This window comes from Macaca nemestrina, chromosome 14 (genome assembly GCF_043159975.1).
Source record: "Macaca nemestrina isolate mMacNem1 chromosome 14, mMacNem.hap1, whole genome shotgun sequence".
NCBI lineage: Eukaryota > Metazoa > Chordata > Mammalia > Primates > Cercopithecidae > Macaca > Macaca nemestrina.
The window spans coordinates 29,824,566-29,841,587 of record NC_092138.1 but is presented as its reverse complement, the minus strand read 5'-3'; the positions used below and the strand labels follow the sequence as shown (position 1 = coordinate 29,841,587).

The window sequence follows — 17,022 nt, the reverse complement described above, 5'->3', positions numbered from 1 at the left end:
AATGCTGCTGTGAACATAGGTGCATAGAGCTTAACTTTTGGAAACATGAAATTTATTTGGCTACTGTTCTTTGGCTGTTTTATGCAAATGAAGGCTTCGTTTCTTTCTGTCTTCTATTTGTTAGAGTGTTTGCTGGAGTTCTTCAAATGACCCCAGGCATTTAAAAAATTAGTTACAGAATAGTGTTAAAAGTTCATTTCACAATATGTACACTTTAACTTGAATTTTAAACTGTAATCACTTTATAAGAATAATGACAACCAACTGGGTGCAGTGGCTCACACCTGTAATACCAGCACTTTTGTAGACTGAGATGAGTGGATTACCAGGTCAGGAGATCGACCCCATCTCTACTAAAAATACAAAAAGAAATTAGCCGGGTGTGGCGGCAGGCGCCTGTAGTCCCAGCTACTCGGGAGGCTGAGGCAGGAAAATGGTGTGAACCCAGGAGGCGGAGCTTGCAGTGAGCCTAGATGGCACCACTGCACTCCAGTCTGGGTGACAGAGCGAGACTCTGTCTCAAAAAAAAAAAAAAAAAAAGAATAATGACAACAACAATAACAGTGGCCAGCATTTACTAGGCACTAAGTGTACTTGGCATTATTCTAATTCTTTATGGATATTAACTCATTTAATACTCAAATAACCTCATGAGTTAGTATTATCATCCTTGTTTCCCAGGAGAGGAAACTGAAGCCCAGTAAGTTTAATTATCCTGCCTGAAGTTAGAGAGTTAGCACATGGTAGAATCACTAGGAGAATGCAGTATTCTGGCCTCAGCATGGAGCTTTTCATTACTCTGTAGTTTGCCTTAGGGGCACCAAGAGTCTCTGCAGGAATTGTTCTAGGGATGGGCCCAAGGTGTCTCTGTCCCCCAATTAGAACTTTTCCACTTTTTTCTATGTTAATCATTAGGTTTCTGGGTTTTCATTTGAACACCGATTTCTGTAGCTATAAATAAATTTGAAAAAAATATATCACTGACTCAAATGGTAAAGTTCCTCCTACTCAAACTTTCTGTGTGTCTATCCTTTATTCGAGTTTGTAAAATTGACAGCATGCCCTGGGCAGAAGAGTCCAGTAACTTGGTAACCGTGTTTGTTGATAGGAAATACCTGAGCATCGGGTTCACTGCACTCCAAGGTTTCCGACTCAAACGTCTGTTTTGGAAGTGTCTTGTGAAAATCTTTTCGAGATCCAGTCTTTTTAAAGCCACAAATTTCTGGACTTCCTTGGTTCCTTTTATGGTTGATATTTAATTTGGAGAGAGAAAGAGGGAGAGAGGCAAACCATTAGATTAAAAATAAAAGTAATGGCTTAAGTGTAGACATGGTGCTGAGAGAGCTTTCAAAGAGGGAAGCGATTGTAATTCCTCACATTTAATTATGCACCAGGCCTAATACAAGGCTCTGTTGTAATGAGATACAAACTTACCCCCCGGCTGGCTCATTATTAAAGGGAGGCATGGCCTGGGAAAATGCCACTTCGGAGGTGTGGTCATTTCAGCTGTGGGGCATTTGGCTCCGAGCTGAAGCTAAACTATGACCCTAGTGTAAGTGGCTGGGTCTAGCAATGTGCAGAAGCCGCAAATAGAGATCGTTTGAAGATAAAAATAGAGAAAACCATTTCATCTTCACATCAATGTTCTTAATAATGAATAAAATAGGCGGGACATGGTTACGAAAAAATAAAAATAAATGATTTATCTTTGCAAACATCCTCAATCTCTGCTCTTTGAACTCTGTTAAAATTGTGTTGAATAATATGCAGCTCTGGACAGAGTTTAAAATAGAATGTCTAGTCCTGTCACTGAAGAAATGAGACCATCATAAGAAAGGTAAAGCATATAAGTTGTCAAGTGATGACGAGAGAAACCAACATGTGTATTTCCCATTTTTATGACTCAAAGACATCTTTGGAAAACATGCTGCAAAGTCAAGTGCATAAACACGTGCCATTTTAATTTTTGTTGAGTATAAGGAATATCTTATCTTTTATTTTTTTCTGACTTTTATTTTAGGCTCAAGGGATACATGTGCAAATTCATTACATGGGTAAACTGCATGTCACTTAGGCTTGATGTATGAATGATGCTGACATCACCCACGTAGTGACCAGAGTACTCAACAGGCAGTTTTTCAACCCACGCCTGCTTCCATCCTCCCTTCTCTAGTAGTCCCCGGTGTCTACCATGTTATCTTTATGCCCGTGTTTACCCAATGTTTAGCTCCTGCTTATAAATAAGAACATGTGGTATTTGGTTTTCTGTTCCTGTGTTAATTCATTTAGGATAATGGCCTCCAGCTGCATTCATGTTGCTACAAAAAAAAAAAAAAAAAAAGGAACCCATGATTTTGTTCTTTGTTATGGCTGTGTAGTATTCCATGGTGTATATGTACCACATTTTCTTTATCTAGTCCACTGTTGATGGGCATCTAGGTTGATTCCATGTCTTTGCTATTGTGAATTGTGCTGTGATGAACATACAAGTGCATGTGTCTTTTTTGTAGAACAATTTATTTTTCTTTGGGTATAGACCCAGGAGTGGGATTGCTGGGTTGAATGGTAGTTCTGTTTTAAGTTCTTTCAGAAATCTTCACAATGCATTCCATAGTGACGGAACTAATTTCCAACATATTAATTTTTGCCTTTTTTTTTTTTTTTTTTTGAGAGAGGGGTCTTGTTCTGCTATCCAGGATGGAGTGCAGTGGTGTGATTATAGCTTACTGCAGCCTTGCATTCCTAGGCTCAAGCAATCTTCCCACCTCAGCCTTCCAGTAGGTGGGAATATAGGTACACGCCACCATACCCAGCTAATTTTCTTTGTTGTTGTTGTTGTTGTTTGTTTCATTTATTTTGATGTTTTGTGAGACACGTCTTGCTACATTGCATAGGCTGGTCTCAACCTCCTGGCTTCAAATAATCCTCCTGCCTCAGCCTCCCAAAATGCTGGGATTACAAGCATAAGCTACCATGCCCAGTGTATTTTTTGACTTTTCAATAACAGTCATTCCAACAGGTGTGAGTTGGTATCACATTGTGGTATTGATTTGTGTTTATCTAATGATTAGTGATGCTGAGCATTTTTTCATGTATTTGTTGGCTACACGTATGACTTCTTTTGAGAAGTATCTGTTCATGTCTTTTGCCCATTTTCAAATGGGGTTGTTTGGTTTTCGCTTGTTGAATTATTTAAGTTCCTTATAGATTCTGGGTATCAGACATTCTTCAGATTTACAGTTTGTGAATATTTTCTCCTATTCAGTAGGTTGTCAGTTTACTCTGTTGATAGTTTCTTCTAGTGTGCAGAAGCTCTTTAGTTTACTTAAGTCCCACTTGTCAATTTTTGTTTTTGTTACAATTGCTTTTGGGGACTTATTCATAAATTTTTTACCAAGGCCAATGTCCAGAATACTATTTCCTAGTTTTTTTCTCTAGGGTTTTTGTAATTTTAGGTCTTACATTTAAGTCCTTAATCCATCTTGAGTTAATGTTTATATATGATTAAAGGGAGGGGTCCAGTTTTGGTCTTCTGTATATGACTAGCCAGTTACTCCAGCACCATTTATTGAATAGGGAGACCTTTCCTCATGGCTTGTTATTGTCAACTTTGTCAAAGATCAGATGGCTGTAGGTGTGCAGCTTTATTTCTGATTCTTTAACTTGTTCTATTGGTCTATGTGTCTATTTTTGTACCTGGACTATGCTGTGTTGGTCACCGTAGCCTTGTAGTGTAGTATGAAGTCACATAGTGTGATGCCACTGGCTTTGTTCTTTTTGCTTAAGATTGCTATGGTTATTCAGGTTTTTTGGTTCCACATGAATTTTGGAATAGGTTTTTTTTTTTTTTTCAAATTCTGTGAAAAAATGATGTTGGTAGTTAGGAATAGCAGTGAATCTAAAAATCTCTTTGGGCACTATGGCCGTTTTAACAATATTGATTCTTCCTATCCATGAGCATATTTGTCCATTTGTTTGTGTCACCTCTGATCTCTTTCAGCGTGTTTCGTAATTCTCATTGTAGAGATCTTTCACCTCCTTGATTAGCTGTATTCCTAGGTATTTTATTCAAAAGAATAAATGGAATTACATTCTTGATTTGGCTCTCAACTTAGACATTATTGGTGTGTGGAAATGTTACTGACTTTTGTACATTGATTTTGTATCCTGAAATTTTACTGAAGTTGTTTGTCAGTTCTAGGGGCCTTTTAGCAGGGTCTGCAGTGTTTTCTGGGTACAGAATTATATTGCCTGCACTATGACAGAGCTAGTTTGACTTCCTCTCTTCCTAATGGGACGTCTTTTATTTCTTTTTCTTGCCTGATTTCTCTGGCTAGCACTTCCAGTACTATGTTGATATAAGTGGTGGGAGTAGGCATCCTTGTTTTGTTCCAGTTCTCAAGAGAAATGCTTCCAGCTTTTGCCCAGTCAGTATGATGTTGGCCGTGGATAGTTGAATAATAGATGGCTCTTACTATTTTGAGGTATGTTCCTTCAATGCCTAATTTGTTGAGGGTTTTTAACATGAAGAGATGTTGAATTTTGTTAAAAGCCTTTTCTGTGTCTATTGAGATTATCCTGTGGTTTTTGTTTTTAATTCTGTTTATGTGATGAGTTTCATTTATTGATCTGTGTATGGTGAATCAACCTCGCATCCCAGGAATAAAGCCTACTTGAATGTGATGAATTAACTTTTCAATGTGCTGCTGGATTTGGTTTGCTAGTATCTTGTTGAGGATTTTTGTGTCAATGTTTATCAGGGATATTGGCCTAAAGTTTTCTTTTCTGCTGTGTCTCTGCCAGGTTTTGGTATCAGAATGATGCTGGCTTTGTAGAATGGGTTAGGGAGGGGTCCTTCCTCCTTGAATTTTTGAAATGATTTCAGTAGGATTGGTACTAGTTCTTCTTTATATGTCTGGTATAATTTGGCTGTGAATCCATTTGATCAAGGGCTTTTTGGGGTGGGTTTTGTATTACTGATTCCATTTCAGAACTCATTATTGGTCTGTTTCCAGGTATCTATCCATTTCTTCTAGGTTTTCTAGTTTGTGTGCATAGCGGTATTTGTAACAGTCTCTGATGATTTTTTATATTTCAGAGGCATCAGTTGTAGTGTCATTTTTGTCATTTCTGATTGTGCTTATTTGGATCGATCTTCTCTCTTGTTTTCTTTATTAATCTAGTTAGTGGTCTATCAACCTTGTCTTTTTTTTTTTTTTTTTGAATAACAAACTTTTGGTTTCATTGATCTTTTGTATGGATTTTCAATTTTTTTTCAGCTCTGATTTTGGTTATTTCTTTTCTTCTGCTGGCTTTAGGGTTGGTTTGCTCTTGTTTTTCTAGTTCCTCCAGGTCACACACCATTTTGTTTGATTTCCTGAACTAACAGAAAAACTACCAAGCTGGTAAAGGGACATGAGGTGATAATGGAAGGTATTAGGCATATCACATGCCAGATAGATAAAATAAGAAATGTAAGACAGCTACTAGCAATTATAGAAATACAAAGTTTGTAACTCTGGCACAGAGAGCAGGTATTTGACCAATTTCAGTTGACTGAATTAATTAAAGAATAAGATGTCCCAGTGACGTCTGTAGGAAGAACAGGACACTCTCCCTGGATTTTATTGTGTTCTAAAGACAAACAATTTGTTTTGAGCCAAAAAAAAAAAAAAAAAAAAAGGCAAGAATTAGGCCTAGAAAAGAGATAAGACTAGCTTGGTGACTAATTCAACTCAAGGCCTACCATAACGGGCCATCTTTAGTGTCCCCTGGCTACTTGAATTTCTCTGACCCAAACCTATGTTGCTAGAGCTGGGTGGAAAGCAGGCTAAATTGGGGAAATGAAAAATAAATAAATAATGAACAAGGTGTACTCTGAATAAGAAAACAAGACTAAACATTCAAAAAGGATTTCAAGAAAAATATACAGGCTGGGTGCAGTGGCTCACACCTGTAATCCCAGCACTCTGGGAGGCCAAGGTGGGAGGACCGCTTGAGCCCAGGAGTTTGAGACCAGCCTGGGTGACATGGTGAAGCCACATATCTAAAAAAACACAAAAAGTTAGCTGAGTATGGTGCCACCTGCCTGTAGTCTCAGCTACATGAGAGGGTGAGATGGGAGGATTGCTGGACTGTCCATTAACAGGGTTATTTGAGAGAAATTCTCACATGCATTTCATAAACTTGCTAGCTTCTTAAAAGTTACTCTCACAAATATAAATCAGGCAACAACATATCTGTGTGTGCTGACTGGGCAAGCTTTCCTACTGCATAAAGTGACTGTTTTGGACTCTCCCTAATGGCTCAAAGAAAAAAAAAATCTGTGTGATCTAACATCCCGGCTGGGGGTCAGGGGACAAAAACCAACTCAAAGCAGTGACAAATAAATGCAGATATTAAGTTGTCCCCTAAAATTATGCTATCCCACATAACAATATATCAAACCAGTGATGTTTCTTGAAAAATCCAATTTTAAGGGGAAAAATTACCAAAGAATTTATCTAACATTAATTCATTCTAACATTGAAACAAACAATTAAAATTCAAGTTTCCCACATTGGTATTTGCCCTTTGTCTTTTTTTTAAAGGACCTGTATATTTTAAAGGGTATTGATGTCAAAGGTTTAGTATGACATGACACGAAGGTTTACAAAGAGAATTTTTGGGCCACAGAAATAAAAATCAGGAAGCAGCTACCTAAAGACCTTTTGTGTGTGAGGCTTAGCAACCAGAACTATATCAGCTTTAGCGTTACTTTTTGTCTTATAATAAAATGCACCTATTTCCAAGAGTGTTTACTTACAAGGGAACATCTCTCTTTCTCTCTGACACACACACACACACACACACACACACACACACACACACTTACAGACGTGTGCACGTTTCCATTATCCTCAAGTTATTTCTCTCTGTGCCTCTGTTTCTTCATAGGGTAAAGCATGAACATGAGGTGAATTCTAAGACATTTTCCCTAGCTTTAAAGTTTTATAATAAAAGTTCATGCACTAATCTGAAAAAAGTCAAAATCTTTTTTTTTTTTTTTTTTTTTTTGAGACAGACTCTGGCTCCTTCACCCACGCTGGAGTACAGTGGCACGTTCTTGGCTCACTGCAACCTCCACCTCCTGGGTTCAAGCAATTCTCCTGTCTCAGCCTCCCGAGTAGCTGGGATCACAGGCATGCACCACCATGCCCAGCTAATTTTTGTATTTTTAGTAAAGTCAGGGTTTCGCCATGTTGGCCAGACTGGTCTCGAACTCCTGACCTCAGGTGATCCACCCGCTTCTGCCTCCCAAAGTGCTGGGATTACAGGCATGAGCCACCCCACCTGGCCCTAATTTAAAATCAAATTTTCTCCTCAAAAGAGGCTTCACTTTTGGGACCATCAAATTTATTTGGCTATTGTTCCTTGGCTATTGTACACAAATGATGCTTGCTTTCTTTTCTGTCTTCCATTTTGTTAGTGTTTGTGTTTTTCAGATGGACCCCACAGTCAATGACAAATGGGCATTAACAAATTAGTTACACAATAGTGTTAAAACTTCAGTTCACAATACGCACACTTTAAGACTTCAGGGTTTTTGCTATGGAAAGCATTAAGACCAGCATCTTCTATGACTGTGTGTTTGAAACTAGAGCAAACTTTCCCTCTCTTCCTCATACTAGGTTTAACATCTACTTCCCCATTTAAAAACTTCAGAAAGTCTCAAAGCTCCCTCATGTCAGCAAGGGTGAACCTGGCTGGGGAGGAGAAGACAAGGGTTGGCAAGCATGTAAAGATGACTCATGCCAGAAGTGCTGGCCGCAGAAGGAACCATCGCTGGGTAGGCAGTGTGACTGCTGGCTCACTGCCACTGGCTACAAGAGACTCCCAGCCTCATTACCCCACCCTGGCAACGGAATCAAATAAAGCCAAGTTCCTGTTGTACCTAGATGCAGACAGGAGAAAAATGGGGAAATAGGCCAACTGCTAGAAAAATGATTCTCATGAAATGAACTCGACCTATTGCTTCCCAGGAGATCTGCATTTCTTTTCTTAAAACACTATTCTAACACATTTGAGACAATCCAAAGACCAAGCACGTCTTGAGAGCATTCTCCTTAATGACAGTATGGTGGAGCAGGAAGAATTCAGGCGCTGCCGTCAGAAGGAACTGGGTGCAGATGCTGGCTCCTTAATCTACTAATAGACCTTGGGCAAGGCTTTTGTCTTTCAGATGCACAGTTTCCTCAAGTATGAAATAGGGGGAAATGTTGCTCATTTTGAGGACCTATTGTGAGGATTAGAAAATAATTATGTGTTCCTCATCTTCTTTTTCCTATTCCCTACCCTCTCTTTCCTTTTACATCCTCTTTCCCCTTTCCCTTCTCTCCCTTCCTGTACAATTTGGTGCTAAAATCATAAGGTGCATCAGAACAAGGCAGCCCTCCATGCCTTGGGGTGGGAGTAGCTAAGGAGGTCCAGAATAGGAAGTCGAAGCCCAAACAGGGTGAGGATGCATCCATTTAAGACGGACTGCCTGGCATAGAAAATCAGAACCCATATGGTGTGAGGAGGGCATCCAAGCTGAACCAGGCTGGCATGTGATAACAGAGCCTGGAGAGTCTTAGTGGGTTTGGATTTGTGGGGAAGGAGTCTATGCACAACAGGTCAAGAGTGGCTCTGTGACATCCACAGCTGGATTGCTCTTTGTTACCACATAGGCTGATCAGCCGCGTTTGCTTTTTCATACTTTTAGAAAGCAAATAGCTAAGCACCTTGACAGCTAGCACAACAAATGCATGTCATAATAAGCAATTATTGATCAGGGAGACATTTTTATGGTGTTTTGGGAGTAACTGAATTATATGCACTGATGTGTTTGAATTTTAATTGTTTACCAGTTCACTGGGAGTAAAATATGGAGTAATAAAACAGATGATACCCTATTCCTTGATATCCCAGCTCTCCTTGAGCTCAACCTTCCTCCAGAATTACCTTAATCACCCCAGATGAAAAACAAAGTCTAAAGGCTTTTATGATGCTGCCCATAACACTCATGAAATGTTTCACTGTCTCTGGCAAGAATAAATATAGTATGTAAACAAGTTTAATTACTTAAGAGTTCAGCTCTCCACCAAGCATCAAAAACATTCTCAAGTTTATCCCTCTTTGCTTCATTTAGAGAAAATGACATAGGAAATAAAGCTTAAAATAGTTAATACCACCCAAAAGACGTCATCAAACATTAATCCACACAAAGTTATCAAAATATGCAGCTATAAGGTGGGACAACCAAGCAAACATGGCACCATGCTAATCAGTAAACCAGGAACCATTTTCAAAAGTCATGGGGAGAAAAGCAGTATTGTTTTTAAAACAAGGACACCAAATTTGGTGCTGTAGACATGAATGATAGACTAGAAATCGTTTAATAAATCTTCCAGTCTAAGTAATACAAACATTTCAAGTAAGAAAATACATGTCCTCCAATGTACTGGAGATCATGTATTGTACATTTTTGTGTAACTTAATCTTTCTCTGTTAGGTTTAAAAGGAAATCTAAAAATTTCCTCTATCCTTCATGGGCAGCATTATTTGTATGATTTAAATGTCTCAATTATAGAACTTGAGTGGCAAATGCCCTACAGAACGATGAGAGTGGGAGGGAACACAAATGGCCATTACTCTACTCCCCTACCCCCTAAGTGGGATTCAAAACCATTACCAGAGCTAGCAAGGACATAAAAGCCTATCTCTAGATATTATAGATAAATGTAATACCAGCAAGGAGATAATTGAGGAATAAAGGAGCTAACTAAATCAGTGTTTGACTGCATGGTTCTGGATAACAAAGGCATGTCCTTATGAGGCAAAGTGACTTCATTAAGTATGGTCCTCCAGAGGAAGGCAGGTCGCCCTCTCCATGGCACATTCAATATATGGGAGAGAATTTTGTATTCATTCTTTTGACATGCTAATATTAGTATGTTTTCTGATATGTACTACTTAATAAATACAATAGCTAATATTTATTGAATTATTATTATATATGCTACCAAAGTATTTCACTTGGAGGGAATATTTGGGATAAATGGAATTGATTTCTTCTAATTTAATGATCCAAGGCAGATTTTACATCATAGGCACTATAGTGCCAGCAACCCCCAAGGACACTCCCATGTCCTTTTGTAGTCAGCCCCCTTCCCCACTCCCAGACCCTGGTAACCATGGACCTGTTTTCCATCGCTGTAGCTTTATCTTATCCAGAATGTCAGATAAATGAAATCATGCAGTTATCTTTTTTGTCCGGCTTCTTTTTTTTTTTAAGACAGAGTCTTGCTTTGTTGACCAGGCTGAAGCGCAATGGCATGATCTTGGCTCACTGCAACCTCTGCCTCCTGGGTTCAAGCGACTCTTCTGCCTCAGTCTCCTGAGTAACTGGGACTACAGGCATGCGCCACCATGCCCGGATAATTTTTGTAGTTTTAGTAGAGACAGGGTTTCACCATGTTGGTCAGGCTGGTCTGGAACTCCTGAACTCAAGTGATCCACCCGCCTCAGCCTCCCAAAGTGCTGGGATTACAGGCATGAGCCACCACGCCCGGCCTTTGTTTGGCTTCTTTCACTTAGCATACTGCATCTGAGATTCATCCATGATGTTGTATATATCAATTATTTGTTCCATTTCACTGCTGAGTAGTATTCCATTGCATGGATTTACCAGAGTTTGTTTACTACCCAACTGAGTACAATCTGGGTTTTTTCTAGTTTTTGGCGATTACAAATAAAACTGCTATACAGGTTTGGCAATTACAAATAAAACTGCTAAACTGCTATATTTGCATACAGGTTTTTATGTAAATACTCAAGAGCGGGACTTACGGTTTTATGGTTAAGTGCATATTTAACCGGGATTTTAGAACACATAAGGAAAGGAAATTTGGTGATAGGAAACTGTATTCAGAAAGTAGGTGTAATAGCTTCCAGATTAAAATAATAGCCTGTAATCCCAGCACTTTGGGAGGCTGAGGCAGGCAGATCACCAGGTCAGGAGATCGAGACCATCCTGGCTAACACAGTGAAACACCATCTCTACTAAAAATACAAAAAATTTGCCTGGCATGGTGGCAGGTGCCTGTAGTCCCAGCTACTCAGGAGGCTGAGGCAGGAGAATGGTGTGAACCTGGGAGGCGGAGCTTGCAGTGAGTGGAGATTGCGCCACTGCACTCCAGCCTGGGTGACAGAGTGAGACTACATCTCAAAAAAAAAAAAAAAAAAAAAAAAAAAACCACTAAAAAAAAGACTGGAGGAATTTAAATTTTATTTTAATAAATAATATCCTGCACTGACAAGAATATGGAAACACACCAGTTTCATGCCCAGTTGGTAATGGAATGAAATAGCATGACTTTTCTGGAGAAGAATTTGGCAGTACTTATCAGAGCATACCATGTACACTGGCTTCATTTCTACCCTTAGAAATATTCACACACATGTGTAGGGGCAAATGTGCAGAGATGTTTGTTTTGGTATTATTTGCAATTATGAAAAATGGAGACAACCAAATGCTCATTTAGTTTCAATAATTTATGACACATTCCTTCACCCTTTCAGTACTAGGCAGCATTTCAGTAGAATGGGATATAGCTCTGACATGGACAGTTATTTTTTAAAAAGTTTATAATATATAAATACATACATTAATACATATATCTTTATGTGAAAAATATAAATAGAAAAATATTTTTTTGTGAGGGTATGAAAAGATCTGGAAGTTACACAGCTGGGCTTTATACAGTGAAGAGTGAGTTAAGGGAAGGGTAGGACGCTGGTAAGTAGTGAGGCATGAGATTTGCCTTTTCCTTAATGCACCTCCATATTACTTGATTTCTTTCAAAACAATCATACATTATTTGGCACATAAACAAATTAAAGGAGAGCTAAATAATCAATCACTAATTAATAAATGGCCATCAACCCCTATTGCATCCTCTTCTGACTTTCTAGTAAACCACTTATGAAGACACAGAAAAAATGGAAACTCATCCAAAAGAAGAGATAACCTAATGCCCGAATCTGGACAGAACCTCTGTGGATCAGATGGAGCTGGAAAGAGAAGGATGTACCAATCTTTGTCTCCCCAAAGGCGAACTCACTGAATAAAGATAAGAAGGTGTTGTACACCTTCCTGCCCACGAGTCCCTGGTCAGTGTCTATACAGAAATCTGAATTCTCCTTCTTCATAGTAGTGGCTTATCTATGAAGGCATCACAGCTTCCACTTGGTTTCATTTATATGAATCACCACCTTCTCCTTGCCCTTCTCCTTCTACCATCATTCTAAAACAATACAGATACAACTCACAGAAAACAACAAGCTAAAAATGTACTATGTGAGGTTGGGAGATGAAGGGCATCTGGCAATAGTGTACTGGATTCTCCCCACAGATAAAACATGACAGATGCACATAGAGACAGAATGATCCCTGGGAGGAGTGTGTGCTAGGAATTGTAGTTTTCATGGGCAGAGTGTTAGATTCAGAGTGCAAGAGAATCAGGCAGAGGGCTAGAAAGAGATGCATCTTTTCTACAAGAAAGCTTGTCAGAAACTGACAATGAGTTCTGAAATTGTACACTTCTCCTGTCCACTAGTTGACCTTTGGGAAGGGAACTGCTCCATTACACAGGGGTGCAGAGAACTGGGCCAGTGGTAATCCCATCCCTAGAATGTTGCCAAACATAAAGTTAAAACAGATATTCCTTTCTTTTGGGGGAGGAACAAGATGCAAAAACTTGCATAGAATAAATATATGGATAACCATTACTTCTATAGAAAAGATAAAAACAAATGGAGACGCATAAGGGAACAGAAGCAATAGTCAAATGGCTAATGGTCTGGATTAATGCTTTAATCCCAAACTCTTAGAAAATAATAATAAGTTTGTGAATCAAATTTTAAGCATGATGCCAGAATTAAATATCATAAGGAAAAATATTAATATAGATTTACTGATATAAATAATTCTCAATGTTAAAAATTAAAAATAACTTTAAAAGACAAAAAGCATACTGGGGAAGACATTTTTAACACATGATAGACAAGGATTAATGTATTTAACAAATAAAGTGTTTATAAAAATACATTAGACTAGACAAATACATTAATAGAGATGTACAAATTTCATGAATAAGCAGAACACCAGGAAAAATAAAAAATGGCCAAGAAACATAGAAAAAAGATACCTAATCTAATAATAAAAGAAAATGAAAATAAAAGACAACCTTTTAACAAATAAAATTGGAAATGTTGATAAATTATAACATCTAATATTCTTGAGGATTCATGCACATAGTGTCAACAATTAATCTTTTTTTATTTTTATTTTTTGAGATGGAGTTTCACTCTTGTTGCCCAGGCTGGAGTGCAAGACGCAATCTTGGCTCACCACAACCTCCGCCTCCCGGGATCAAGTGATTCTCTTGCCTCAGCCTCCTAAGTAGCTGGGATTACAGGCACGCGCCAACATGCTTGGCTAATTTTGTATTTTCAGTAGAGATGGGGTTTCTCCATGTTGGTCAGGCTGGTCTCGAACTCCCAACCTCAGGTGATCCACCCATCTTGGCCTCCCAAAGTGCTGGGATTACAGGCATGAGCCATTGTGCCTGGCCTTTTTTTTTTTTTTTTTTTTTTTTTGAGATAGGGTCTTCCTCTGTTGCTTGGCCTGTTGTGCAATGATGCAATCATCACTCACTACAGCCTTGACCTCCTGGGCTCAAGTGATCCTCCTGCCTCAGCCTCCTGAATAGCTAGGACTACAGGTGCATGTCACCACACCCGGTTAAATTTTTTATTTTTATTTTTGTAGAGATGAGGTCTCTGTATATTGCCCAGGCTGGTCTTGAACTCCCGGGTTCAAGTGATCCTCCTACCTCAACCTCCCAAAGTGCTGAGTGAGATTATAAATGTGAGCCATTGTGCCCAGCATACTTTTTGATCTAGCATTCCAAATCTTTAAATTTGTGCATATCCTTTGACACAGAAATTCCTCTTGTAGGAATTTATTCCAAAGGAAAACATCATAAATATGTACAAATTTTTTGTGAGAAGGATGTTGTTGCATTTTAAGTATAACACTGAAAAGTAAGGAATTGTCTAAATACTAAAATTGGTTAAATAAATTTTGGTATAAATATATTATGCAATCATTAATCATTGTATTGAGGAAGAATATTTAATAGCAAAGGGATAGAATCACTCTTTACTGTGAAAACTGAAAATGCATGTTACAAAAATGATATTATAATCTTATTTAGTTTTCATACAAACATATACCAAAATCCCAACATTACTCAAAGGGTAGACATCAAATGTTCATGATGATTATCTGTCTAGAGTGAAACTGAGTGATTTTTGTTTCATAATTATTTCTAAAATTTCTACAAAAAGTATTCCAAAAACAGTCATTTTTTTCTTTTACATTTGTGCAAGATCAAGAAAAATCACTACTCCAAGAAGCTTGTATTGCCATGAGAAATGAAAAAGTGGGCAAGCCCGAAATAGAAAATAAATCTGAAAACCAAATGTATCAAAATGGACCTTTCTATTTGTTGTTCCTTCTCAGATTTTTTTAGATCTTTAATGTCCAGAAAGTACCTCCAATGATAGCATTTAAAAACTTGAGAACAACTTGTTCTGAAATCTTTTATTTATTATCAGCAAACCATAATTTTACTTGACTGCCCAGCGAACTTTGTTTTCCATTCATATTAGAACAGATGATGGATTAGCATCTAACTTTCTCTTAATAACTTTTAATAACGAATGCTTTCTCTTTTTCTGCTGCCGAAAATATTGCTGAATATAATATGCATATTGACATTATTCCAGAAAACCTCAGCGCAAACTCAACGGCACCCATCCAGGAGCTGGATAAAACCCAATCCTCAAAGTCTTTCATCATTTACCCCATAGAACAGTAATTCCTACTGAGGTATAGGAGGAGTGAGGCTGTCAGAATTTTAAACTACTAATGCCTTGTCAAAGGTTCTGTGATGTGTCTCTAGTGGGGTGTGCCCTAATCTGTAGACAGTCCACATCTCACTCCCCAACACGTACACCCATGTAGATTGAGAATTTCAATGGGCATAGAGGTTTCTCATGAAAGAGTGCTGTTCAGGTCCATGGCATGGAGAGAAAAAGCTCAGAACAATGTCACAGAAGGTTTGATTAATCCAGGAGAGAAAGATCCCTTACTGGAAGGCCAGAAAGTAATTTATTTCTTGGTCATAAACTTGAATACCACCTCTGAATCGGAGGCCAGGTTTCAATTCATTTAATTTTTTCCCCCTAGGACTTCATCAGAATTAGAAGAAAACAAAAAGGCTCTATTCCAGGTGCCCAATCTTTTGGCTTCCCTGGGCCACACTGGAAGAAGAATTATCTTAGGCCAAATATAAAATACACTAACACTAACCATAGCTAATGATCTAAAAAAACATCGCAAAAAAAAAAATCTCCAATGTTTTAAGAAAGTTTATGAATTTGTGTTGGACCACATTCAAAGCCATCCTGGGCTCCATGCTTCCCATGGGCTAGGGGTTGGGCAAGCCTGCAGTCTATTCTTTATGTTTAAAATAGAACTTTCTTTCTCACTAAGTGAATGGATAAATAAACAATGGTACAGCCATGTGATGAAAGATATTCAGCAATAAAAAAAAAATGAGCTATGAAGCCACAAAAAGACGTTGAGGAACAAGGTGAAATTACGGAGACAGTAAAAAAGGAAAAGGGGTTGCCAGGGAGGGAGGATGAACAGGTGGAACACAGAGGATTTTTAGGGCAGTGAACCGATTCTATATGATACTGTAAAGGCAGATACATCAAAACCCATAGAATATACAACACAAAAAGTAAACACTAATGTAAAATACGGACTTTAGTTAATAACAACATATCCATATTGGCTTAGCTACTGTAACAAATGTACCGCACTAAAGTAAGATGTTCATAATAGGGGGAACTGTGTGTGTGATACAGGGTGGGGATAAGGAGGGAGTACATGAGAACTCTATTTTCCATGCAATTTTTCTGTAAACCTAGAACTGTTCAAAGCATTAAGAAATATTTAAAAACTAACAATATAAATTAATATTTATATATAAAAAGTGGAAAAAAAGTAACTTACTTTCGGTTCACGATTAGCCACTCCCGGATGTAGGTTTGAACACAGTCCCTGACATGAGGGTCCAGTTCAACCCTAATGAGGTAGAAAATGAAATAAACACATGTTATTACTGGGTAAAAACAAAACAATCCATTATCATAAGCAAGGAACATGATATGAATTTAAATCCTTATCAGTGAGAATGCTTAGGATGTTCTTGCCCAGTCATTCCAAATGTCTGAAGTATTCCTGAGGCAATAAACATTTTTACTTTGATGAGACAAACATGTTGGCATTTTTTGCTTTGTGGGTTTTCTTTATTATAGAGAATCATGCTAAATTATAACTATCCCTGAAGGCATTCTGACACAAGACAGGTAGAACTAGCTGTAATCAAATACAAAACAAGGAAAACAAGTATAAATACCTATCTCTGACAGGGTAATTTGGACATATTTTTTATGCATGTGTAACCTTGTTAGGACACGCATGTTCTCCTTTTTGAAAACCAGGAAAAAGAACAGTTGTCTTATGCTTTGACGAATTTGCAAACACTGGCTTTGGTTGGTGATCATTAATTCAGTTGGTTCCCGTCACGTCTGCTTAAGGAATGCACCATGAGCAATACTCTTCAAGTGCTTCAGAGTCTTGAAATCAGAAATAACAATTGTAGCAAAGCTTTTTGCTACTGTTGCTAATGCATTAGTACCAGAAATAAATGCTTAATAATAAGGCTTAATAATAAGGCTCAAATGTGACAAGCCTTAATTTTCTCATTCGCAATAAGGAGGTAAGAAAAGAGACATGCTGTTAGTATTAGATGAAATACTGTAAAGGTTACACATGTAGTCTCTGGGCCTTAACTGCCCAAA

The 17,022-nt window shown here is 38.1% G+C and overlaps 1 protein-coding gene across 7 annotated transcripts in view; it reads right to left on the bottom strand.

The window, feature by feature from the left end:
* Positions 1-17,022, bottom strand: part of LOC105491858 (dedicator of cytokinesis 8) — a 238,265-nt gene that overhangs the window by 152,789 nt on the left and 68,454 nt on the right. For all 7 annotated transcript variants that reach the window (XM_071077713.1, XM_024796043.2, XM_071077714.1 and 4 more), the window contains 2 exons: positions 16,172-16,243; positions 1,116-1,239 (listed from right to left, as the gene is read on the bottom strand). In XM_071077713.1, the coding sequence (XP_070933814.1) occupies positions 1,116-1,239; positions 16,172-16,243 (196 nt within the window). The remainder of the gene's footprint in view (positions 1-1,115; positions 1,240-16,171; positions 16,244-17,022) is intronic.